The sequence below is a fragment of the Vanessa cardui genome, chromosome 18 (assembly GCF_905220365.1).
Source record: "Vanessa cardui chromosome 18, ilVanCard2.1, whole genome shotgun sequence".
In the NCBI taxonomy this organism is placed as follows: domain Eukaryota; kingdom Metazoa; phylum Arthropoda; class Insecta; order Lepidoptera; family Nymphalidae; genus Vanessa; species Vanessa cardui.
The window spans coordinates 11,136,891-11,157,785 of NC_061140.1; the positions used below are offsets into that span (position 1 = coordinate 11,136,891).

Sequence of the window (20,895 nt, forward strand, 5' to 3'; positions counted from 1 at the left end):
ATATAATATGTGCGTTATACATATCGAGTTAATTCATCTAAAATGTAACGCATTTTAGATCACAAGTTTCTTCCCTATCCGCTCACTTTTATGGTTCGGTGGGAAGGCGATCAAACAAAAGCGTAGATAATTCAAGTGCAAACCAACGGCCTTACCGAGCCACGAATTATACCAACAACTTCCTACCTCCGGGCGGCTACTGTCAATTTATTTAAAAAAACAATAAATACCTTTCACAAAGACATATTACATGAAACTGCGAACGACATCCTTGTATAATAAAAGCGGTTGAAACTGCAAAGTGCAACTACATACTTGAATAAAAATATTAAATACTAAAACTTTCTCCGAAATGCGCTGCATCTTGTGGTATACATTTTATGTTTAATTACTTAAATGTAAAGTAAAGTAAAGTAACAGCCTGTACATTTCCCACTGCTAAGATAAGGCCTCCTCTTCCATTAAGGAGAGGGTTTGGAACATATTCCACCACGCTGTTCCAATGCGGGTTGGTGGAATGCACATGTGGCAGAATTTCGATGAAATTAGACACATGCAGGTTTCCTCACGATGTTTTCCTTCACCGCCGAGCACGAGATGAATTATAAAATCAAATTAAGCACATAAATATAGTGGTGCTTGCCTGGGTTTGAACCTGCAATCATCAGTTAAGATGCACGCGTTGTAACCACTGGGCCATCTCGGCTCAGTCTCATTTTAAAGAGGTCCGACTTTAGATGTGCAGAAAATTAAAGAGGATTCTTTTAATTGCAATTTACTATACTGTTATGATTCAGCAAAGAATTAATTTTAGAGAGCGGAAAATAGTTACAGGCCGGCTAAAGTGTGTTTTACAAATATTGTTACTGATCTATACTATTTGATATTATAACTTAATTTAAAAGAGATTTCATTATTTTTTCGCCAAACTTTCCAAAAAATATTTTTAATAAACGCGAAGTTTCGCAGGAGACCCCCTAGTGTATAAATCATCTTGTACTTCACAGTAACTTTAACTTGTTTATTCGAGTTTCTAGTTCATAGCAATATATTGAATTCGATTTTTAAATTTATTTAATTTTAAAATCGTTTATTAATCCACAGATAATAAAAAAACGGCGTCTCGTTTTTGTTGCATTGATTGCTACAAAATGAAGACAAAAACGAATCAGTTCAGTAACTTGTTCTCCTCTGTTTATCCGAGTTTCCTTTTTTGTGATATCTAACTATTAACGAACTTTAATGTTATTATTAAAATAATTAAAAATTGTTGGAAACAAAAATTTAGATACCTATTCATAAGTGCTACCTGAATTTTCAACAGTGAATACTTTCGTATTTCATCCACTATATGATTTTGTAATGTATCTTAATCGTGAAATTTTGACAGATATGATACGCCATTTTGAGACTTGTGTTCTGTTAATTTAATGATCATTATAGTAAATGTCGCGTAGCACATTCTGACATTACACGGCCTGTGTTTCGAGATTATTCGAACCGAGTACCCCCAATTGGCGAACACTAGTGAAATGAAATATTTGAATCTATTCGGTTGATTAATGGTAGATCCATTTCATTCGAACACATTGACAATATCCATAAATACTCGACGATATATTATTTAGATTTTCTTCTCTTTGATTTAGTTATAGATATAACGGATGTTTAAAGTATTTACAATTGACAAAACGCCTTAGTTACCATGTTCGGTGGTGCATTACTGTCCTAAGTTCTAATTTATTAATGTTATACATGAATATTAAAGTAAAAAAATATATATATCCCGCTGAGTTTCGCTACTCAGATGCGAGGTGTTAAATTCCGAAACTGTGGTAGATTTTTGACTATCAATAAGCAAGTGTAATCACTTCTATATTGAATAAAAAAAAGCGAATATCGATAGCCAGTCATCTCCACTTAAGGTACCCTATTTCTCAATCCGACATCACGTGTACGCTATACAAAGAAAGAAAAAACAGGTATAATGTACCATCACACCCTTATCAAATTCATATCCTTGTCTTATTTTCTATCAAGATAAAAATTGAATATAAAGTAGCACGATCAATATTATAAAGCGTTTACGTTACCTATATATAAATTTGTTCACCATATTTCCTTATAAGATTCATCAAATATTCATGTACCTCTTTAACTAATGACGAATGAAATATTAATGGCGATATTTATTCAATTCGGTAAAGTGTATCCTACGTAACAACGGATGCGAGCATTGTACTTGTAAATTGACATTAATAGACGTCTTGGGCTTTTTAAAATCCGTCTAACCTATTTATAGTGACGTCATAAAACTTGTACCCCACTTATAGTAATTTTACTTAAATTAATGAAGTCCCTACTGAAGCGGTTTTCTTTAATATGCTCTGTTACTCGGTGGTAGGGCTTTGTGCAAGCCCATCTGGATAGGTACCACCCACTCATCAGTTATTCTACCGCCAAACAACAGTACTCAGTATTGTTGTGTTCCGGTTTGAAGGGTGAGTGAGCCATAACTACAGGCACAAGGGACATAATATCGTAGTTCCCAAGGTTAGTGGCGCATTGACGATTTAAGGAATAGTTAATATTTCTTACAGCGTCATTGTCTATGGGTAGTGGTGAACACTTACCATCAGGTGGCCCATATGCTCGTCCGCCAACCTATACCATAAAAATAAAAAAACTTGCCTAAGTTTGAATCTGCAATCCTAAGTTGATTTACACGCTCTGTCCACTGAATTCTTTGCAGTGTATAGCGATCGGTATAAGAAATATTCATACACAAGAGCTACATAATCCAGTATATGTATTTCTCATTGTGATTAGTGCGTTTGGTTACCTTCAAAATTTCCAATACCAATTATCCGATAGGACCCGCACTTATTCTACGTTTATTTTAAGCAAATTATAAGGATTACGGAGGCAAACAAATTTCGATGATAAAACATAAGACAAATGGACGTTAAAACCATTCTGTATAAAATATTAGATATTATCGATATTACTCGATTATATGTGTACAATTTTATTTTATATGAATAACGTCAGTCAGCTGAGATGGGCCAGTGGTTATAACGCGTACATCTTGACGGATGATTTCGGGTTCAAACCCAGGCAAGCACCACTATATATATATATATGCTTAATTTGTGTTTATAATTCATCTCGTGCTCGACGGTGAAGGAAAACAACGTGAGGAAACCTGCAAGTATCTAATTTCATCGAAATTGTGCCACATGTGTATTCCACCACCCCGCATTATCCAACAGCGTGGTAGAATATATTCCAAACCCTCTCCTGAATGGGAGAGGAGGCCTTAGCCCAGCAGTGGGAACATTTACAGACTGTTACTTTTCTTCTTTTTTTACTTTTTATGAATAACGTATTTAAAAAATTACAGTATTAAATCCTGTATTAGTAAATGTAGTATGTAGGTCAGTGAAATGCGAAATAGTTTAAGTAAATATATATTAGTTTACAAAGTGTACATGTTCTATGAAATTAAATCTGTACAAAGGCTGTATACGTGTGTATAATTTAAAAATAAATCAATTACGTACATATATTTCCAATAGCGTCATGTTTGTTTATTCCTCTTGTTTATTTGAAGGGTTTTTTAGGTGTCATTCTATTTACTTCGAAACCTATCGCGGTATTCAACACAGTGTTCGTTGTATAGAGGACGTATTTAGTGATAAAATAGTGTGAAATAAACAATAGTTGAAAAACGTTGTGATGTCTTTGGTGGCAAGTTAGAAGTGAAAATGATCCGAGCCTTGACGTCTAGACGATGGTCATTACGTCGCGACAGTGAGAGGTGAGATAAACTTATGACTGATAATTGAAATCATTGAGCTTTACTTGTTTTTTTTTTAAGTTATTTTTAATCTGTGGCTGTTATACTATAAGCCTATTCCAATAGAAGTAGAAATATACAAACCTTTGATTCACGTATTTCATGCGGTTTGTTTGTAACTCAGCTGTATTGAGTTGTAATGAGAGTTTATGATTATTATATCTTTATTTATAATACGATACAATTATTTGTTTTCCTTTTATTTGACTTCCAAAATTTCGATAACAGTTACATCGACGTTCAATGTTTTTTTCTTCTGTCGGTTTGTTCCGGCTAATCTTTGCAACAGCTGTATTGATTTTGACGGTACTTTCACTGGCAGAAAGCTGATGTACTAAGACGTAACTTAGGCTACAACGATAACTTTTTTGTTAATTTCAAACGCTAACTCAGACGCGGGTACAGCTAATATTTTTATTTAACTTGCACGTAACATAAAAGTCGTAAGTATCGATAAATGTAACGGAATCTTTCATTTCGATTTTATCACATTTCCGGTCTGGAAGATTTCGAATTTCGCACACGTATTGTTGACAGACGGCATGTGTTTTAGTGTAACATACCGAGGTAGCATTTGAGTATGAGATTATAATGTAAAAAATCTGTCACGTGTATCAGAGTTGCACGCGCTAAAAATATTCGAAAAATACAGATAAAATATATTAAACTAGTTGGTTGTCATGTGTTAGTTAAAAAATTGCCTATGTCCTTTCTTAGAGTTGAAGTTTGCTTCTTACCAAATTTCATCGAATTTAGTTCAGTGGTTTGGTAGTGAAAGAGCGACAGATAGACAGATAGATAGAGTTACTATCACAATTATAATATAGTCGAGATGGCCCAGTGGTTAGAACGCGTGCATCTTAACCGATGATTGCGGGTTCAAATCCAGGCAAACACCGCTGTTTCATGTGCTTAATTTGTCTTAATATTCGTCTCGTGCTCAGCGGTGATTTTCTTCACATCATCACATCGTGAGGAAACCTGCATGTGACAAATGTCATAGAAATTCTGCCACATGTGAATTCCACCGACCCGCATTGGAACAGCGTGGTGGAATATATTCCAAACCTTCTCCTCAAAGGGAGAGGAGGCTTTTAGCCCAGCAGTGGAAATTTACAGGCTGTTCTTGTTATTGTTGTTATAATATTAGTAAAGAAGTAAATATTGCAAACTATGATCGGTTATGAATGAATAAGTAAAAGACATAATCTCGAAATATAAGATTATTTCATAAAAAATAGGGTGTGTTTTATTACGATTTCATGTCTTCACCTGAACGAATGGCTAACGATAAAAAAGCTATGACGACCGATAAGCGTGCCACGATATTTGAATAAATCATATTTGAAGTTGACTATTTAGTTTTTAAATCAAAGCGTACTTTTTATAGACTTATTTCACGGAAAAAAATACACAATCAAATGTTTTTAAGCAAATCAAATTAATTAATCAGCTGTGGTCAAACCCCTTATTATTATTTTATATGGTACTAGTTTTCGCGTGCTTTAGTGTGCTGGTTGTCAGGTGTCAAGCAAAAAAGTATCCTTATGGCCTTTCTTAAAGTTCAAATTTGATTCATACCAAATTTCATCAAATTCCGTTCAGGGGTTTGGTCGTGAAAGAGCGACAGAGTTACCTCCACGTTTATAATATTAATAATATAGATACTGATTGCTTACACTTTTTCTCTTTACATATAAAACATATGAAGATCTTCATATGAAATATGAAGCATTCATAATTCACAACAAAATTAATAATAAATATTTTATACAATATACACTGAATCATTTATAAAGGAATAACTAGACTAGACAATGTTATTTTTTTGGTAACCCTCACGTTATGCTTTTAACTTCATATAGATACCAACAATTTAAATTCTATTGAACGATTTACAATGATAAGCTACTTTGACACTTATACCTATTAAATGCTATAATTATTAAAGTCAAATTCGCATATATAACATCTTTCTGAAATTCTGTTGTGACTTTCGAGATTGTTCTCAAAAGTCACAACTACAGATCCTCAAAATGATGAGTGAAAAGTAGACTCGAGAACGCAAAGCTTACTTTAAAAATCCTAAAGTGTAATATTAAAATTTAACGAACTTCTTATAAATTAAACTAAGCACTTTAAACAGTCATTATAATAAAGTATGCATTATGTAAGTTATGAGTGCTTTGATAAATTTAAATGAAGTTTTACTTTGCACTTAAACATTTTAGATAAAAACTTTCCTTGTAAATGTTCAGCGCGTGTATATAAAAAAAAATATTTCTCTCTTTCTCTTATCATTGACGTCCCGCCCCGGTTTCGGGTACTTGATATGTATCGTTATTTCATGACCAAATTATATAAAATCACTATAAATTGTGGCCTATGAATTATTGTAATGTATATCCTATATTACTGTAAAATTTCATCCAAATCCGTTGGTTAGTTTTTTTCTTAAAGAAGTAACAAGCGCATCCATTCTCACAAACGTTTACAATATTAGTATGATTTTATCAGATAACACTCATGCCTCATTTATAAAATAAATTACTGTTTAATACTGCTGGTTTTTTAGTAAGTAATCCGGTGTATCGTGTAGGAGACACCTTGAGTTCCGGCAAGTTCCACATACCTACCTCAAACCCGTTACGTGTTTTTACAGCGAAAAAAAATGTGGACAAATTCCAATCTTAATGCATAAAGTAACAGATGTAAATAAAGGCAGATTTGAAAAGTTTATTTCAGTAATTCTTGATTAATTCGTTTCAGATTAGTATATATTTTGCAAAGCAACATATGTATAATACTAACAAATTGAGAAGTCATTACATAAGTTACAAGTACATATATTAACGTATACATCCTCGTGTGCCTCGTATATTTCTTCTTCGTTTTCCACTCTGCAGAACTGAACTTAAGTAAGCTCGCTTATAAACGTTTGAACGGTTACAGTGATCTTATTGATGTGCATACTTATTTCTGACTCACTTGGCAAGTTTCACAAATAAACTTAGCTTCGTTTATTATTAACTCTAATTGAGTAATTATTTCTTTATCTTCGACTAATGTTTTTATTGTTTCATGGCAATACATAGTCTACAATGTTACGATTGCGCCGCAATTACTTTATTTATATTGCATGCGATGCTTAATTATATTAGATTGCTTCTTTTTTTATTTATTTTATATGTAATCACGTAATAATAAATAATTGATAATATTGAAAAACCACAAAGCTTTTATTAACAAAACAAATGGTCTTATAATTAAAAATTGACCTTTAATAATTTTATACTAAGATATGAACCCAATTTTACTTATGATATTTTTGGTTTCTATAAGTACTGGCTGGTGTCAAAAATGCTCAGAAGACCAAATCCAAATTAATATTCGACAAATTCAAATTATTATACAAAAATGTAGACGAAGTAAACGGGCCACGCTGTGGCAAGTTGTCACCTATTCATGGGTTCTGTGAAATATTAACCATTCCTTTCATGTCCTTATTGTCAATTGCGCCCGAATTCCACTGTCTCACTCACATTTCAAACTGAAACACGATGTTACTATATATTTCGGTTTGACGGTGGAATATGTGATACTTAAATGGTACCGGGTAAGTACGATAGATGGATAAGATGATTAAGATCTATAAAAAAAGAAAAAGATCCCCTGACTACAACTTAAAAAAAACATATAACATAAGTTATACAAATCTTTATCGAAATCGGGTGAAAGGTTTAGCTGTAACATACAGGCTCAATACGATATTGAATGTATAGTATTTATTTTTTATTAATAGTATATACTTGAATGTAAAAGCAAAAATCTACACAAAAAACTGTTTTGCAAATGAAAGGACGCCTGACCTTTGTGAGGTCAAAAAATGTTCACCTTAGACCTTTAATAATACGCGCCATTTCATTATATTAATACAGTAATCTTATTTCGTTTGACATTTTAATAATTTCCCATTTTATGATATCAAAAGCGCTCAGATTGACATCCTTGTTATTTCGGCATGGCCCTGACTTCTCTTGTATTTTAAATTAGAAATTCCTTCACGGGGGAAATTAATTAAGATACACGAAAAGTATGTACATGTAACGGATATTACATTTATGTAACAAGTGAATGTTTTTAATTGTATTTGTTTATCAATGCCGCATTTGTTTAGTGGCTACTAAGCCGAGATGGCCCAGTGGTTTGAACGCGTGCATCTTAACCGATTATCGCAGATTCAAACCCAGGAAGGGCCACTGGATATTCATGTGCTTAATTTGTGTTTATAATTTATCTTGTGCTCGGCGGTGAAGTAAAACGTCGTGAGGAAACCTGCATGTGTGTAATTTCAAAGAAATTCTGCCACATGTGTATTTCACCAACGCGCATTGGAACAGCGTGGTGGAATATGTTCCGAAACTTCTTCTCAAAGGGAGAGAAGGCCTTAACCCAGCAGTGGGAAATTTACAGGCCTAGTGTTGTTGTTATTAAGTATTTCATTGTGATGACTAATGCAGTACACTAGAAATACAGATGATAAAAATGTTATAACATTTATTTAAACAAACATCTCTGCGAATTGCTCTTGAAACGAAAACCATGTTCGCGGTACATTTACGGCTTCAAGCTATTACGTGTCGTAGGGGCCAAGGTCGTTAACCTTTTAGATAAGACACATTTTAATTTGTTTAAAGTTTACAAAACTTAATAGTTTTAATGAAACCAATACTTTTTAATCTACATTACTTTTTTTTTTAATTTAACTTCAAAATGGTATAAGTATTGTACCATACAACCTATATTTTTCTTCTTGTAATACCCATTGATTGAGCTGTGATAATTAATTAAACTTGGTAAGCTCGGTACTCTTTAGGCGGAGAGCTATTAATACATGATAATTAATTAATGTCTTATACTTATGTAATTAAAACCCTAAATAGGTACTTAAGAAATAAGTCGAGCAAGTCAATTCAATATCAAGCAGTTATAGAGACCCAGTGCTTTAAAGCGCTTCATGTATACGTTGTTAAGAATTTCGTAAAATTCAAGCGCTACAATTTTCGTTCCAAATATTAAAGTACTGCGTTAAATGAAAATACCGTGGGAAAATTTACACGAGACGCAGAAATAACCGCATTTTTCTGATGTGAATTTTCATTTGTATATGGAATTTGTTTTTTAAGTAACGATTGCATATTTTGCAAGTATGTAACAACGGGTCTGCTTTTCTCATTTACTAACAACATAATAAGTACCTCTGTGATAGAATTTATACCTGAATTATGATATTTGATTACACTTTCGTAGAAAATATAATAGCACTTTTACTTCATGTTTACTTTTATATCGAATTAATTTTGTTTGTAAATAATTATTACATCTCTAAAGGGATTATTTATAACTAAAATTGTTATATATTTTCGAAAGAAACGGTGACAATCAATGTATAGACGAGGGAGAAAGATAAAGTAATACTAAATAGTTTCCGTTTTCGCTAAGTAAATACATCCTTCCTGTGGTATTCGTTTCGATAATAAGATTTCAGTTATTTTTAAAACATTACTAAGTAAGGTAATATGCCTTACTAGTCATTTAGACTAGAGTCAATACAAGATAATATTAAAGATAAGAAAACAAAAGATTGTGTATTGAATTCTAGGCAGGATATAATTGTACTTTACTGATATACTATGTAATTAAAGTTGTGGAAAACAGTTACTATTGAGTTTCTTTCTCGTCTACTTCATTTTCATCTACTTTCCGAAGCGTTTTTACATTTGATTAAACACTAATATGACAATTTAAAAATGCTTTTATGAGTATCATTGAATAAAGAATATTGGGAATCATACATTTAATTTTAAAAAGTATTACATTATGTAACAGTAAGACCGCGAATATAGATATTATTGAATAGGTAATAAGATTTAAAGTAAGTTGCCAGGACATTATAGAAATTATTAAAATTTGAATCAAATAAACGTTTCGAATCAGTCATCACAGTTTATATTTGCTAAATTAATATTTGAATCCAGTTCTACAGAAATTTCCCAACCCTCCGAGACATAAATGAAAGTTATTAATATTTATTTAAGACAGATGAATTATATTTCAGATATCGTATAAATGGTAATAAATGGTCCTTTCTACGAAGCAATTAAATTTACCATGTTAGTCGTAATTATATAGTACTAGCGATCCTCCCGGGTTCGCGCGGGTACTTGGTATGTATCGCTATATTATGAAAAAAATACATAAATCTTTATAAATTGTAGCCTATGTGTTATTCTGATTAATAACCTATGTTACTGTAAAATTTCGTCGAAATCCGTTAGTTGTTTTTTTTGGAAAGAGTAACAAACATACATACATCCATCCTCACAAGCTTCCGCATTTATGTTATAAGGAGGAAACCAATATATTATTTTCATAGTGTATAGTTATAGTTGCTAACTGTTAATGCTGCAGATCTTGAGGTCTTAAGTTTAAACGCCTTTCTATTTCATATTCCATAACACAGGTGCTTCAACTACTTACATTGGGATCAGAGTGATGTATGCGATATTGCTCATATTTATTTATTATTTCTTTGTTTTCCACGCTCATAAAACGCATTACGCGTTTCCGTGTGAAGTGTCCAAGACGCCTAGTGCGCCCCTATTACACCGTGATACCTACAAAAAAACAAGTGGCACCCTCTCGCTTTCGTTACCGGACGGGAGTTCAAATCCCTGGTCAAAGTGATAAAAAATAAGGCCATTTTCAAGTCAAGTAAAACTCATTATTAAAACATTGTGAACCCGTCTTTGCTTTAGAAAGCATGTAATGTCGTTTATCCTGCCGTTTCCGGTCGCGCCTGGTCGCCGGTTTATTAGTGACTATAGACTAACTAGCCAATTGACCGCTGGCGATTATATTGACTTTGATAATGTTCCCAGCGTTACTGTACTTGTAACCTTTCAATCTTGGAACCTGTCACTTTCATGGTAGGTATAAATATTTTTCCTTCAAATCCGTACAACGTACATAAAATCAGCTTAGGGTGTTATAAGTTTTAATTTCAGAAATATTTCTTACACAAAAGGTAACGGGTGAATGTACTGTTTTTCAATATATAGTTTCTTATATTAGATCTATATAAGGCTTTTTTCACTGATATATTTTTTAGTCAAAATTCTAATGTAATTTTGTTTTATATGAATCCGTCCGTTATAGCCCTGCATACTTACATATTAGAAGTGATCACGGTTTACGATATTGTCTGATAAACGTTATTATGAACGAACAAGAGTCCTGTAACATATACTCTGTGAGTCATGAAAAAAAACTGGAACCGAGTAACAGTTTGAGAAGTCATTCAACCTCCGGTTGGTGTAGGATTACGTAATCACGCTTTATTATAAAAGAAAAATATACTTTTACTATGTAATCTATATTAACACTATAAATGTGAAAGTAACTCAGTCTATCTGTCACTTTTTCACGACCAAACCGATCAAGCGAATTTGATGAAATTTGATTTGTAGCAAACTTAAACTCCAAGAAATGACATAGGCTACTTTTTTTGCCTGACACATGACAACCAACACCCTAATAGGCGAGCGAAACTACGACTACTAATATAAGGATAATATCTTACAATTGTTCTATGATGATACGGCTTTGTGTTGGGTCAGTGGACTTGTGCTCACTTAAACCCCACACAAATAGCAATACTTGGTATGATTCAGCTCTGTATGTGCGCGAAGTAATGTAACTAAAAGGTGCCACTGCTGGGCTAGTGTATTATATTCCTCAGAGAGCACACCTTGCAGTTTATTGCATGACACTGATTTAAACCGTGGGATACATACCTACTACATAGTACATATGTCAGAACAATTTTCTCATGATATGTACACAACCAATTACGGGATCAATTATAAACGCTGTTTGGGTTTGACCAAGTTTCAACCAAGAGTCCTCGAATAATATTCACGTGTTGTTAAGTCTACCTCAGCTCTATCCTAACCGGATGAGCCTAACAAGCTTTATGTTTAACTGGAAAAGCAAATAAGAAAACATTGTTAGCCTTTAGATACAGAGTTGCAAAGATCGAGCTAAAAATGCTTAGGACTGTTACAAAAAATTACATTGAAAGTATTAAACATTGTTTTGTGTATCTATGAAAATAATTATTGATTTATTTTTATTCTGGTTTTTTTTTAGACTTTTAAGTGACAAAGCTAAATGTCAGTCTCATCGTTCCCTTAATAACATTCCTCCACCAATAATAATAATAAACCTTATAATCTTATTTGAACTTAAACTGGTGAAAAGACAGTGCACTTTAAAAAACGCCGGCATCCTTTAAATTTAAATCGAAACGTCGATTCAACTCGTGTCTCGTGGCAGCATTTACAATTAATTCGTGTAATGCTCTTTCAACTTCTGAGTAGTCTCGTTCGTTCGTTTACTCATTATCTATTTAATTCTAACCCCACGCAATTCCGTCATTGCGATATCGTAACTTTCATTTTAATTTCCACGTTTCATCGTTCGCTTTTAATATTCCATAAATTTTTAAAACCCTTTTCAAAGTCAAAGTTTTTTTCCGCAGTATTTTCAAATGTGTATGAGTAAAAATTTGGACATTCAAATGTCAATATCGTCCGAATAATTTATATTTCATGTCTGTGAAGTTTTAATAAACAAAAGACGAGACGGCCCAGTGGTTAGAACGCGTGCATCTTTACCGATGATTGCGGTTTTAAACCCTGGCAAGCGCCATATATTCATGTACTTAAGCCAAACATCGCGAGGAAACCAGCATGTGTCAAATTTCATAGAAATTCTGCCACATGTGTATACCACCAACCCGCATTCGAACAGCATGGTGGAATATGTTCCGAACGTTTTCCTCAAAAGGAGAGGAGGCCTTAGCCCAGCAGTGGGAAATTTACGAGCTGCTGTTGTTGTTGTATATTAAAACTTGGATACGCACTGGCAAAACTCGGCAAACATCGTCTGTATAAGTTTATATGCTCATCGGCGTACATAAAAACATATACGCAGAATATCATATCTGCCAGAATTGTCAAAAAAAATTACTAATACTCCTATCATTTTTTTCATGATAGCAAAACTACATCGCACAAACTGTAATCCTTTTAAAGCGAGTAATAGAACTGTTACACTATCGACGGTTGAGGATTAATGTTAGTTAGTGTGCAATCCTTATCAATCGATATCGTTCACGACCCTGACTTTGGCCGTGAGATTGTAATGTATCGACACTGCCGGAGGTTACACGTGCTCCCGTGTATTGTCGTGACACTGGCATCGTTTGAAAACTATACTGAAATGTCTTTAAAATGTTCCAATGATTGTTTTTATAGAAGAAATATACCACGATTATATAATAAATAAATATTGGACAACATCACATACATTACTCTGATCCCAATGTAAACAGCTAAAGCAATTGCTATGGAAAATCAGAAGTAACGACGGTACCACAAACACCCAGACCCCAGATAATATAGAAAATTAACGAACTTTTTCTACATCGACTCAGCCGGGAATCAAACCCGCGACCTTGGAGTGGCGTACCCATGAAAACCGGTGTACACACTACTCGACCACGGAGGCCGTTATACTCGTATGAAATATAAAACCCAGATCATTATAGCCGTATCCACTGCTGCGTCTCAAAGAGAATGATAAGCCATTAGTCGTAACGCACGTCCGTCTGGGTAGGAACCACCAACTCATCAGATATTCTACCGCATAATAACAGCAGGCTCTCGGTATTGTTGTCTTCCGATTTGAAGGGCGAGAAGCCAGTGTCACTACAGACACAAGGGACATAACATATTTCAAAAGGTTAGTGGCGCATTGGTGAAGTAAGGTTATTTGTTTATATAACTTCGTAACAAACTACTGTCCAAATAAATTATTGGGCGAGAAACAGCGAACGCTTCTGTGCATCATGTAGGTTTTATGGCAACTATAACGATAAGCTTGTAAAATAATATGCCATTTTAAAAGCACATATTCTACCGATAGTTATGTAAATATTAATTAAAGTTAAATTAATTGATCTCACTTATACAGAACTCTCAATGATCAACATATTCGTTCAACGAAAATTCAGATGAAAGAGAAATCAATTAATCTGACTTTGATCAGCGTTTCAGAAACAGGAAGTTATTACTGGTTAATATAAGATTTTAATTAATTAATTCGAGAGAGTGAAATCTATCAGCGATAATAATTACTTACTATCGGTTGGCCTTGCAATAAAAATTTAAAAAATCCTTTTAATGAAGTATCTATTGATGCAACGTAGCGTTGAAGTCTCGAACGCTTGTAATTAACGATAGTGACGTGAACGCTCTAATTACTTTAAATTAACATACATTCAGACATCTCGCGGTTCATCTATTAATGTGCCTACGTCATACCTATTTTGTCTTCTGCTATACACCAGTAGAGTCACTTCTTAGTTCACCTTTTTTTTTCTCGCTGGAAAAACGCATTCCCCCACATGATGGAAAGTTTGCGACTCTCCTGAGACCTGGAAGCCGAGTTTACCCAAGTACGCCGGATTTACTTACTAAAATTCCAGCGGTACCCTCTCCGTTCTTCGGCAGGTGCCACGGTATCGGGCCGCCTATGAGGGCCTCCGACACCTAGAGGGGAGGGATTCCCGAACTTCTTAGTTTGTCTGCCTTAGTAATCTTAAAGAAATCTAAAATTTATTGGATGTTTGGAATATATATAAGAGTGCTAAACATTTTACATATATGTTTGACTAAATTTGAGTATAACTAGGCACAGCCTACTTACGTACAGTCTAATTAACATTTATTTTATTTTTTTAAATAATCTATACTAATATTAGATGTCTGTCTGTACCTACTTTACGGCGAGACCACTATACCGAAATTGATGAAATTTGATATGAAGTTAAGGAAGGATATAGACTATACTTTTTATGCTTACCACCTGACTGTGAACCCCTAAAACGTGCGCGAAGGTGCTTATGACAACTAGACTGTCATATGTTAACATTAGCCCTATATAATACCCTTCTGATGCTTAAAAAGCTAAAAGTACCTTCTTACAAAATGTAGTTTCATCGGATATTTGCAAACAAATTTCCGTAAAAAAACTAGAATTGTATTTTATACATATTTTCCAACATACCACTCTCGTTGACATCGGAGACTGTAAATATTTTATTTAATGCAGGAAATTTTATAAAGTTTTACAGAGCGAAGTAAATCTATTTTTCAACTGTGCATATTGATGTTTTATATTAAATTAGGTCAACAAATTGTTTGCAGTGAAATATCTACTGTTATATTCTGATGGTAGTATCTAACGTGTATGTATGTATATGTATCTGTGTAGTATAAAACAAAGCAACCCAAACAAGTTCGCTTAGATATAAAACTATCCAAAGGATTTTAATGTGGTTTACATCGTACATGTATGCATAATACATGCATATATTCATATTTCCTAATGAAAAAACGAGTATTAAAATTTTGATGTCAAGATATATTCATAACTTAAGAATATTTACACTTGTCACGTCAATATTTTCAAAAAAAATATAAATCAACTTTCAATAAAAAGTTTATTTATGTTGGTTTGTAATGTGATATCATTATTATATTTACCAGAAGTCATTATTTTTGTAAAGGTCAGGTCAGACCTAATAATAATAAAGGTTATTTTTTGTACCAAAAACAATAAATAAATCGAACCTAAAATTATTAAAATTTCTTATAATTTCCAGCTATCAAGTGTTCTAATATTTGTTGTATTGTTTCAGTGCGAGCCGCACTTGCGGGGCGGAGGGCGCGTCCGAGCAAGAGGCGACGCCGCCCGCCGCCGTCGACCTGCCGCGGACGAGGGACGGTGAGATTGACTATGACGGTGAGATTCATCACAACTCATTCATTACCTACTTTTGTGGAATAACAGTCGTGTGCCGCATGGATCACGTGATAGTAAGTAGTCACCGTGGCATCTGTCATGATGTAATACAGTGGACTCCCGATAATCCGGCCCTCGTCTAATCCGCCATCCCTTGTAATCCGACATGTCTATTATAATTGAATATTTTGTGACAATCTTCGCTTACAAAGATAATGCAGCATTGAACAGGTTACCTGTGCGCCACCACTATTGAGCTCGACATGTTTTTTGTTTTTTGAATTTGACTACATCTATCACTTCTTAATACTTCGGAGTATAAATCTTATCATTTTTTTTAATAATAATAATAATAAATGTGAGACAACATCACATACATTACTCTGATCCCAATGTAAGTAGCTAAAGCACTTGTGTTATGGAAAATCAGAAGTAACGGCGGTACCATACACACCCAGACCCAAGGCAACATAGAAAACTAATGATAATCTACATTGATTCGGCCGCGAATCGAACCCAGGACCTCGGAGTGGCGTATCCATGAAAACCGATGTATATACCACTCGACCAGGGAGGTTGTCTTTCGTCTTTAGCATTGAATATATAATTCTTCGGATTACAAGTTACACTCATTTGTAAAATAATGCGTACCATTTGGGGTCAATTTCGACAGTCCGATACTGTCCTGCAAAACGTTTGTCGGATTACCGTAGGAGTGTGTATGACATCAACATTATCATGTGATCTCTAGAGGCTAATTTTCATATTAAGCTCTTCATGCGTATCATTAGTTTGCTTGGATGAAGTATTTGTACGAACTCACCAAGAATTTGTTTCAAACACACGATATCACTACACGCTATAATAAGTGTAGTCGTAGCGTGTGCTAGTACCACGTCCTAACAGCCTGGCCACGGGAAATTCGCCGACGCGAAATTTCGCTCGGTGCGAACGGCGTAGCATGTACATTGCTATACGTTTGTCTCATTCTCAAGACGCGTCGCGTCGCGGTAAATGTGTATGCGTAAGAACTAGCGCGCACTGGCAACTTTTGTCACGGTGACTGTTTTGTCACTCTTGTCGAGTCCATGAATATGTATGGAGGTGCGCGTACTTTACGACGTGACAATTGGGTGACATTTGTGTCTGCATCTGTACATATTCACGGATTTGACAAGATTGACGAAACAGTCACTGTGACAAAAGTTACCAGTGCGCGCTAGTGCTAAAATTCATACTAAGTTACCTGTCCCACTAACGACCCCTACTTTGGAGTTTAAGTTGAAAGGACTATGCTAAATTTCAATTCAATCCTTTTTAGTTTCAAAGATCTGGTTGTGAGACACTAGTTATCGCCCGCGGCTTCGCGTTTTTGGTGGTCGCTTGTCATGTGTTAGGCAAAAAAAGTAGCCTATGTCCTTCCTAGAAGTTAAAGTTTGCTTTACACCAAATTTCAACAAATTTGGTTCATTGCTACATTGGTTTGGTCGTGAATGAGCGACAGACAGACAGATTTACCTTCACATTTATAATATAAATAAATATATATATGAGATAACATCACATACATTACTCTGATCCCAATGTAAGTAGCCAAAGCACTTGTGTTATGGGAAATCAGAAGTAACGACGGTATCACAAATACCCAGACCCAAGACAAGATAGAAAATTAATGATAATCTACATCGACTCAGCCGGGAATCGAACCCGGGACCTCGGAGTGGGGTACCCATGAAAACCAGTGTACACGCCACTCGACCACAGAAGTCGTCATATTAATATAGATATAGATTATAATTAAATTCAATAAAGGCTCAGAAGTTTAAAACATATCTTGTTTCACACAGTTATCACAGTTGAAAGAAGATAAAATGTCACGCCACATAATGGCTCGTGAACAACAACAACAGCCTGTAAATTCCCACTGCTAGGCTAAAGGCCTCCTCTCCCTTTGAGGAGAAGGTTTGGAATATATTCCACGACGCTGTTCCAATGCGGGTTAGTGGAAATACACATGTGGCAGAATTTCTATGAAATTTGTCACATGCAGGTTTCCTCACGATGTTTTCCTTCACCGCTGAGCACGAGATGAATTATAAAAACAAATTAAGCAAATGAATCAGCGGTGCTTGCCTGGGTTTGAACCCGCAATCGTCGGTTAAGATGCACGCGTTCTAACCACTGGGCCATCTCGGCTCGTCAACGATTTCTAAGTTTCATTGTACTGGCATGACAATCTATTCCTTGAATGTGACTCATACGTACTTGATACAACACGCGTCACGTGGCAGGAATAAAGCGATTCCTGTGATCGGATAATATCTCTAGCGAACCGTTACGTTTTTATTTAACGATTCACTTCGTTTCTATAATAAAATTCCATAGATCTTTTTAACTTTGCCTTTTCATAAATTTAAATCGTTTGTAAAAATTTAATAGTAAAGAAGGTATATTATTCAGTATACATGATTGTATACACGAAAAAAAGAGTGAAATTAATACTTGTAGACTTCCAGGCGGGATAAATTACATACATATATAATTGTTAATGTCATACAACAATTCAATTTCATGAATTTTGTATTGACTTTAAAAGTAATTAATTTATATCACTTCAAAATAAGAAAAGTAGGTTTCGGTAATCATGTTTTTTTTTCGTACCAAAATGTATTTGAGCAATTGAGGAACATAAATAAATAAATACATATATATTGGGCATCACATACATTACTCTGATCCCAATGTAAGTAGCTAAAGCACTTGTGCTATGGAAAATTACAACGACGGTACCACAAACACCCTGACCCAAGAAGACACAGAAAACTTTTTCACGTCGAATCGGCCGGGAATCGAACTCGAGACCTCGGAGTGGTCCATGAAAACCGGTGTACACACTCCTTACTTATTATTTAAAGATAGTTAATAATTATCTATCTCAGTGTAATTATTGTTTCAAGTTTCAATTCCACGTAATATGTGAACATCCATTCTCTTAATGGATTTTGGAAGTCACACCACTCGCTTGCAAACGCCACCAATACTATTAGACTGGATTAAATGGGTCTCGAATTGTATTGCAGCGTTGCAGATATATAAATACTGTAATTCTCTTGGTTATTTACGAGTAAAATAAGGATGATTAAATCACGATTAAGGCAAACATGCAAATATCTACCTGCGAATAAATATGATAAATGTAACTACAAGCACAAGGGACATAACATCTTAGTTCCCAAGGTTGGTGGCACATTGACGATGTAAGGAATAGTTAATATTTCTTACAGCGTCATTGTCTATGGGCGATGGTGACCACTTACCATCAGGTGGCCTATATGCTCGTCCGTCAACCTATACCATAAAAAATAATTAAATAAAGTTCTCGTATGTAATGTATAGCGAAGATATATCTCATATACAGACGATCGTGATTATCCGTACTACTAATATTATAAATGCGAAAGTAACTATTGTCTATCTGGCTGTCGAAACTACTGGATCGATTTAAATGATACTTGGTACACAAATAGTATAGAGCCTGAGACAGGACATAGTCTTATTTTTGGAAACAAAGATATAAGGCCTCTTTGTATGTATATCAATCTTCATGGTAATATTTTATGTTAATCTATACATATAATAAAATTGGAGTGTCTCTTTGTTATACTGAACTAGCCCTTTTTTACTCAATGCATATATACAAGGTACATATAGCAAAATAATATTTTTATAATATTTGTCGGTCTGTTTTTTCCGGCTAATCTCTGGAACGACTGGACCGATTTTGACGGGACTTTCACTGGCAGATAACTGATATAATAAGGAGTAACTTATGCTACATTAATATATTTTTTTTGTTAAATTCAAACGCGTACAAGGTCGCGGGCACAGCTAGTTTGTAAATATATACATATTCTACGAGAACGAAGCTAGTAACATATAAAAAATACACGCAACAATGTAGCGTATCTTCATGAGTGTGTTTGAAAGATGTTCCGAGTGAGATACGAGATGCGAAGTGTGTTCTTACGGAATAGCGCTGCGGCTTACTTAACCCAATTTCGAACTTACCGCGTCGATCGGATCCTTTACGCTAAACTTCAAAACTTCATCCAAGTAGACTTAGCTTGAAACAAGAAAATTTATAGTCGAACAAAGGAATTTCAAGAATAGGCAGATCTTGTGAATAATTATGTTTTCATCTTTCGAAATTGTTTGAAGAGAATGTAAGAGTTCTTTTTATTAATTTTTCGTACTATTTGCTGATTTCAAGTTTCAATCTAAGAGAACTTTTTTTTCTATTCTAGCTCTATACGAAGATGACTCGGACAGTGACCTTGGATCTATGGAGAACCATGGGTCCGTCGTCACGCATTTGCTATCACAAGTCAAAATCGGCATGGACCTTACTAAGGTGAGAAATGCGTAAAGAAAAATAAAACAACAACAGCCTGTAAATTTCAGACTGCTGTGATAAGTTATGGGATAAGGCTTTTTCAATGTGGATTGATGGAATACACATGTGGCAGAATCTCTATGAAATTAGACACAAGCAGGTTTCCTCACGATGTTTCCCTTCATCGCCGATCACGAGATGAATTATAAAAACTAATTAAGCACATGAATATTCAGTGATGCTTTGATCCCGAAATCATCGGTTAAGATGCACGCGTTTCAACCACTAGGCCATCTCGGCTCCGTAAAGACTGTAAAGTAAAATGCAATATACAAATGATTCCCAAGAATAGATCCCTGGGGGACCCCACACTGTCTATAGCCCCAGGAGATTTATTTTCATATGATTTAATGATTTCTCTTCGTATATCGCAGGTTGTGCTTCCAACGTTCATCCTGGAGAGGCGATCGCTACTCGAAATGTACGCGGATTCGTTCGCCCATCCCGATCAGTTTGTTAAGTGAGTTCAACCATTTATATATGCTTTATAGCAAACGGCTTTTGAAAAATAATTTAATGAATATCTTGTAATTTTGCTAGCCGGTAGAATCTTTATTCTGAGCCGTGGTAATATTCATTCGATACTAACTTCGATAAGGATGAAACGAGTAAAGTATTTACATCGTTAATAATGAACAGAGATTACCCTTGT

At 34.5% G+C, this 20,895-nt stretch overlaps 1 protein-coding gene across 3 annotated transcripts in view; it reads left to right on the top strand.

Annotated features, from left to right (window-relative positions):
* Positions 1-20,895, top strand: part of LOC124537252 (oxysterol-binding protein-related protein 9) — a 97,064-nt gene that overhangs the window by 70,817 nt on the left and 5,352 nt on the right. For 2 of the 3 annotated variants that reach the window (XM_047114025.1, XM_047114027.1), the window contains 3 exons: positions 15,687-15,790; positions 20,095-20,201; positions 20,618-20,703. In XM_047114025.1, coding sequence (XP_046969981.1) covers positions 15,687-15,790; positions 20,095-20,201; positions 20,618-20,703 — 297 coding nt within the window. The remainder of the gene's footprint in view (positions 1-15,686; positions 15,791-20,094; positions 20,202-20,617; positions 20,704-20,895) is intronic. The other variant, XM_047114026.1, reaches the window with a different exon arrangement.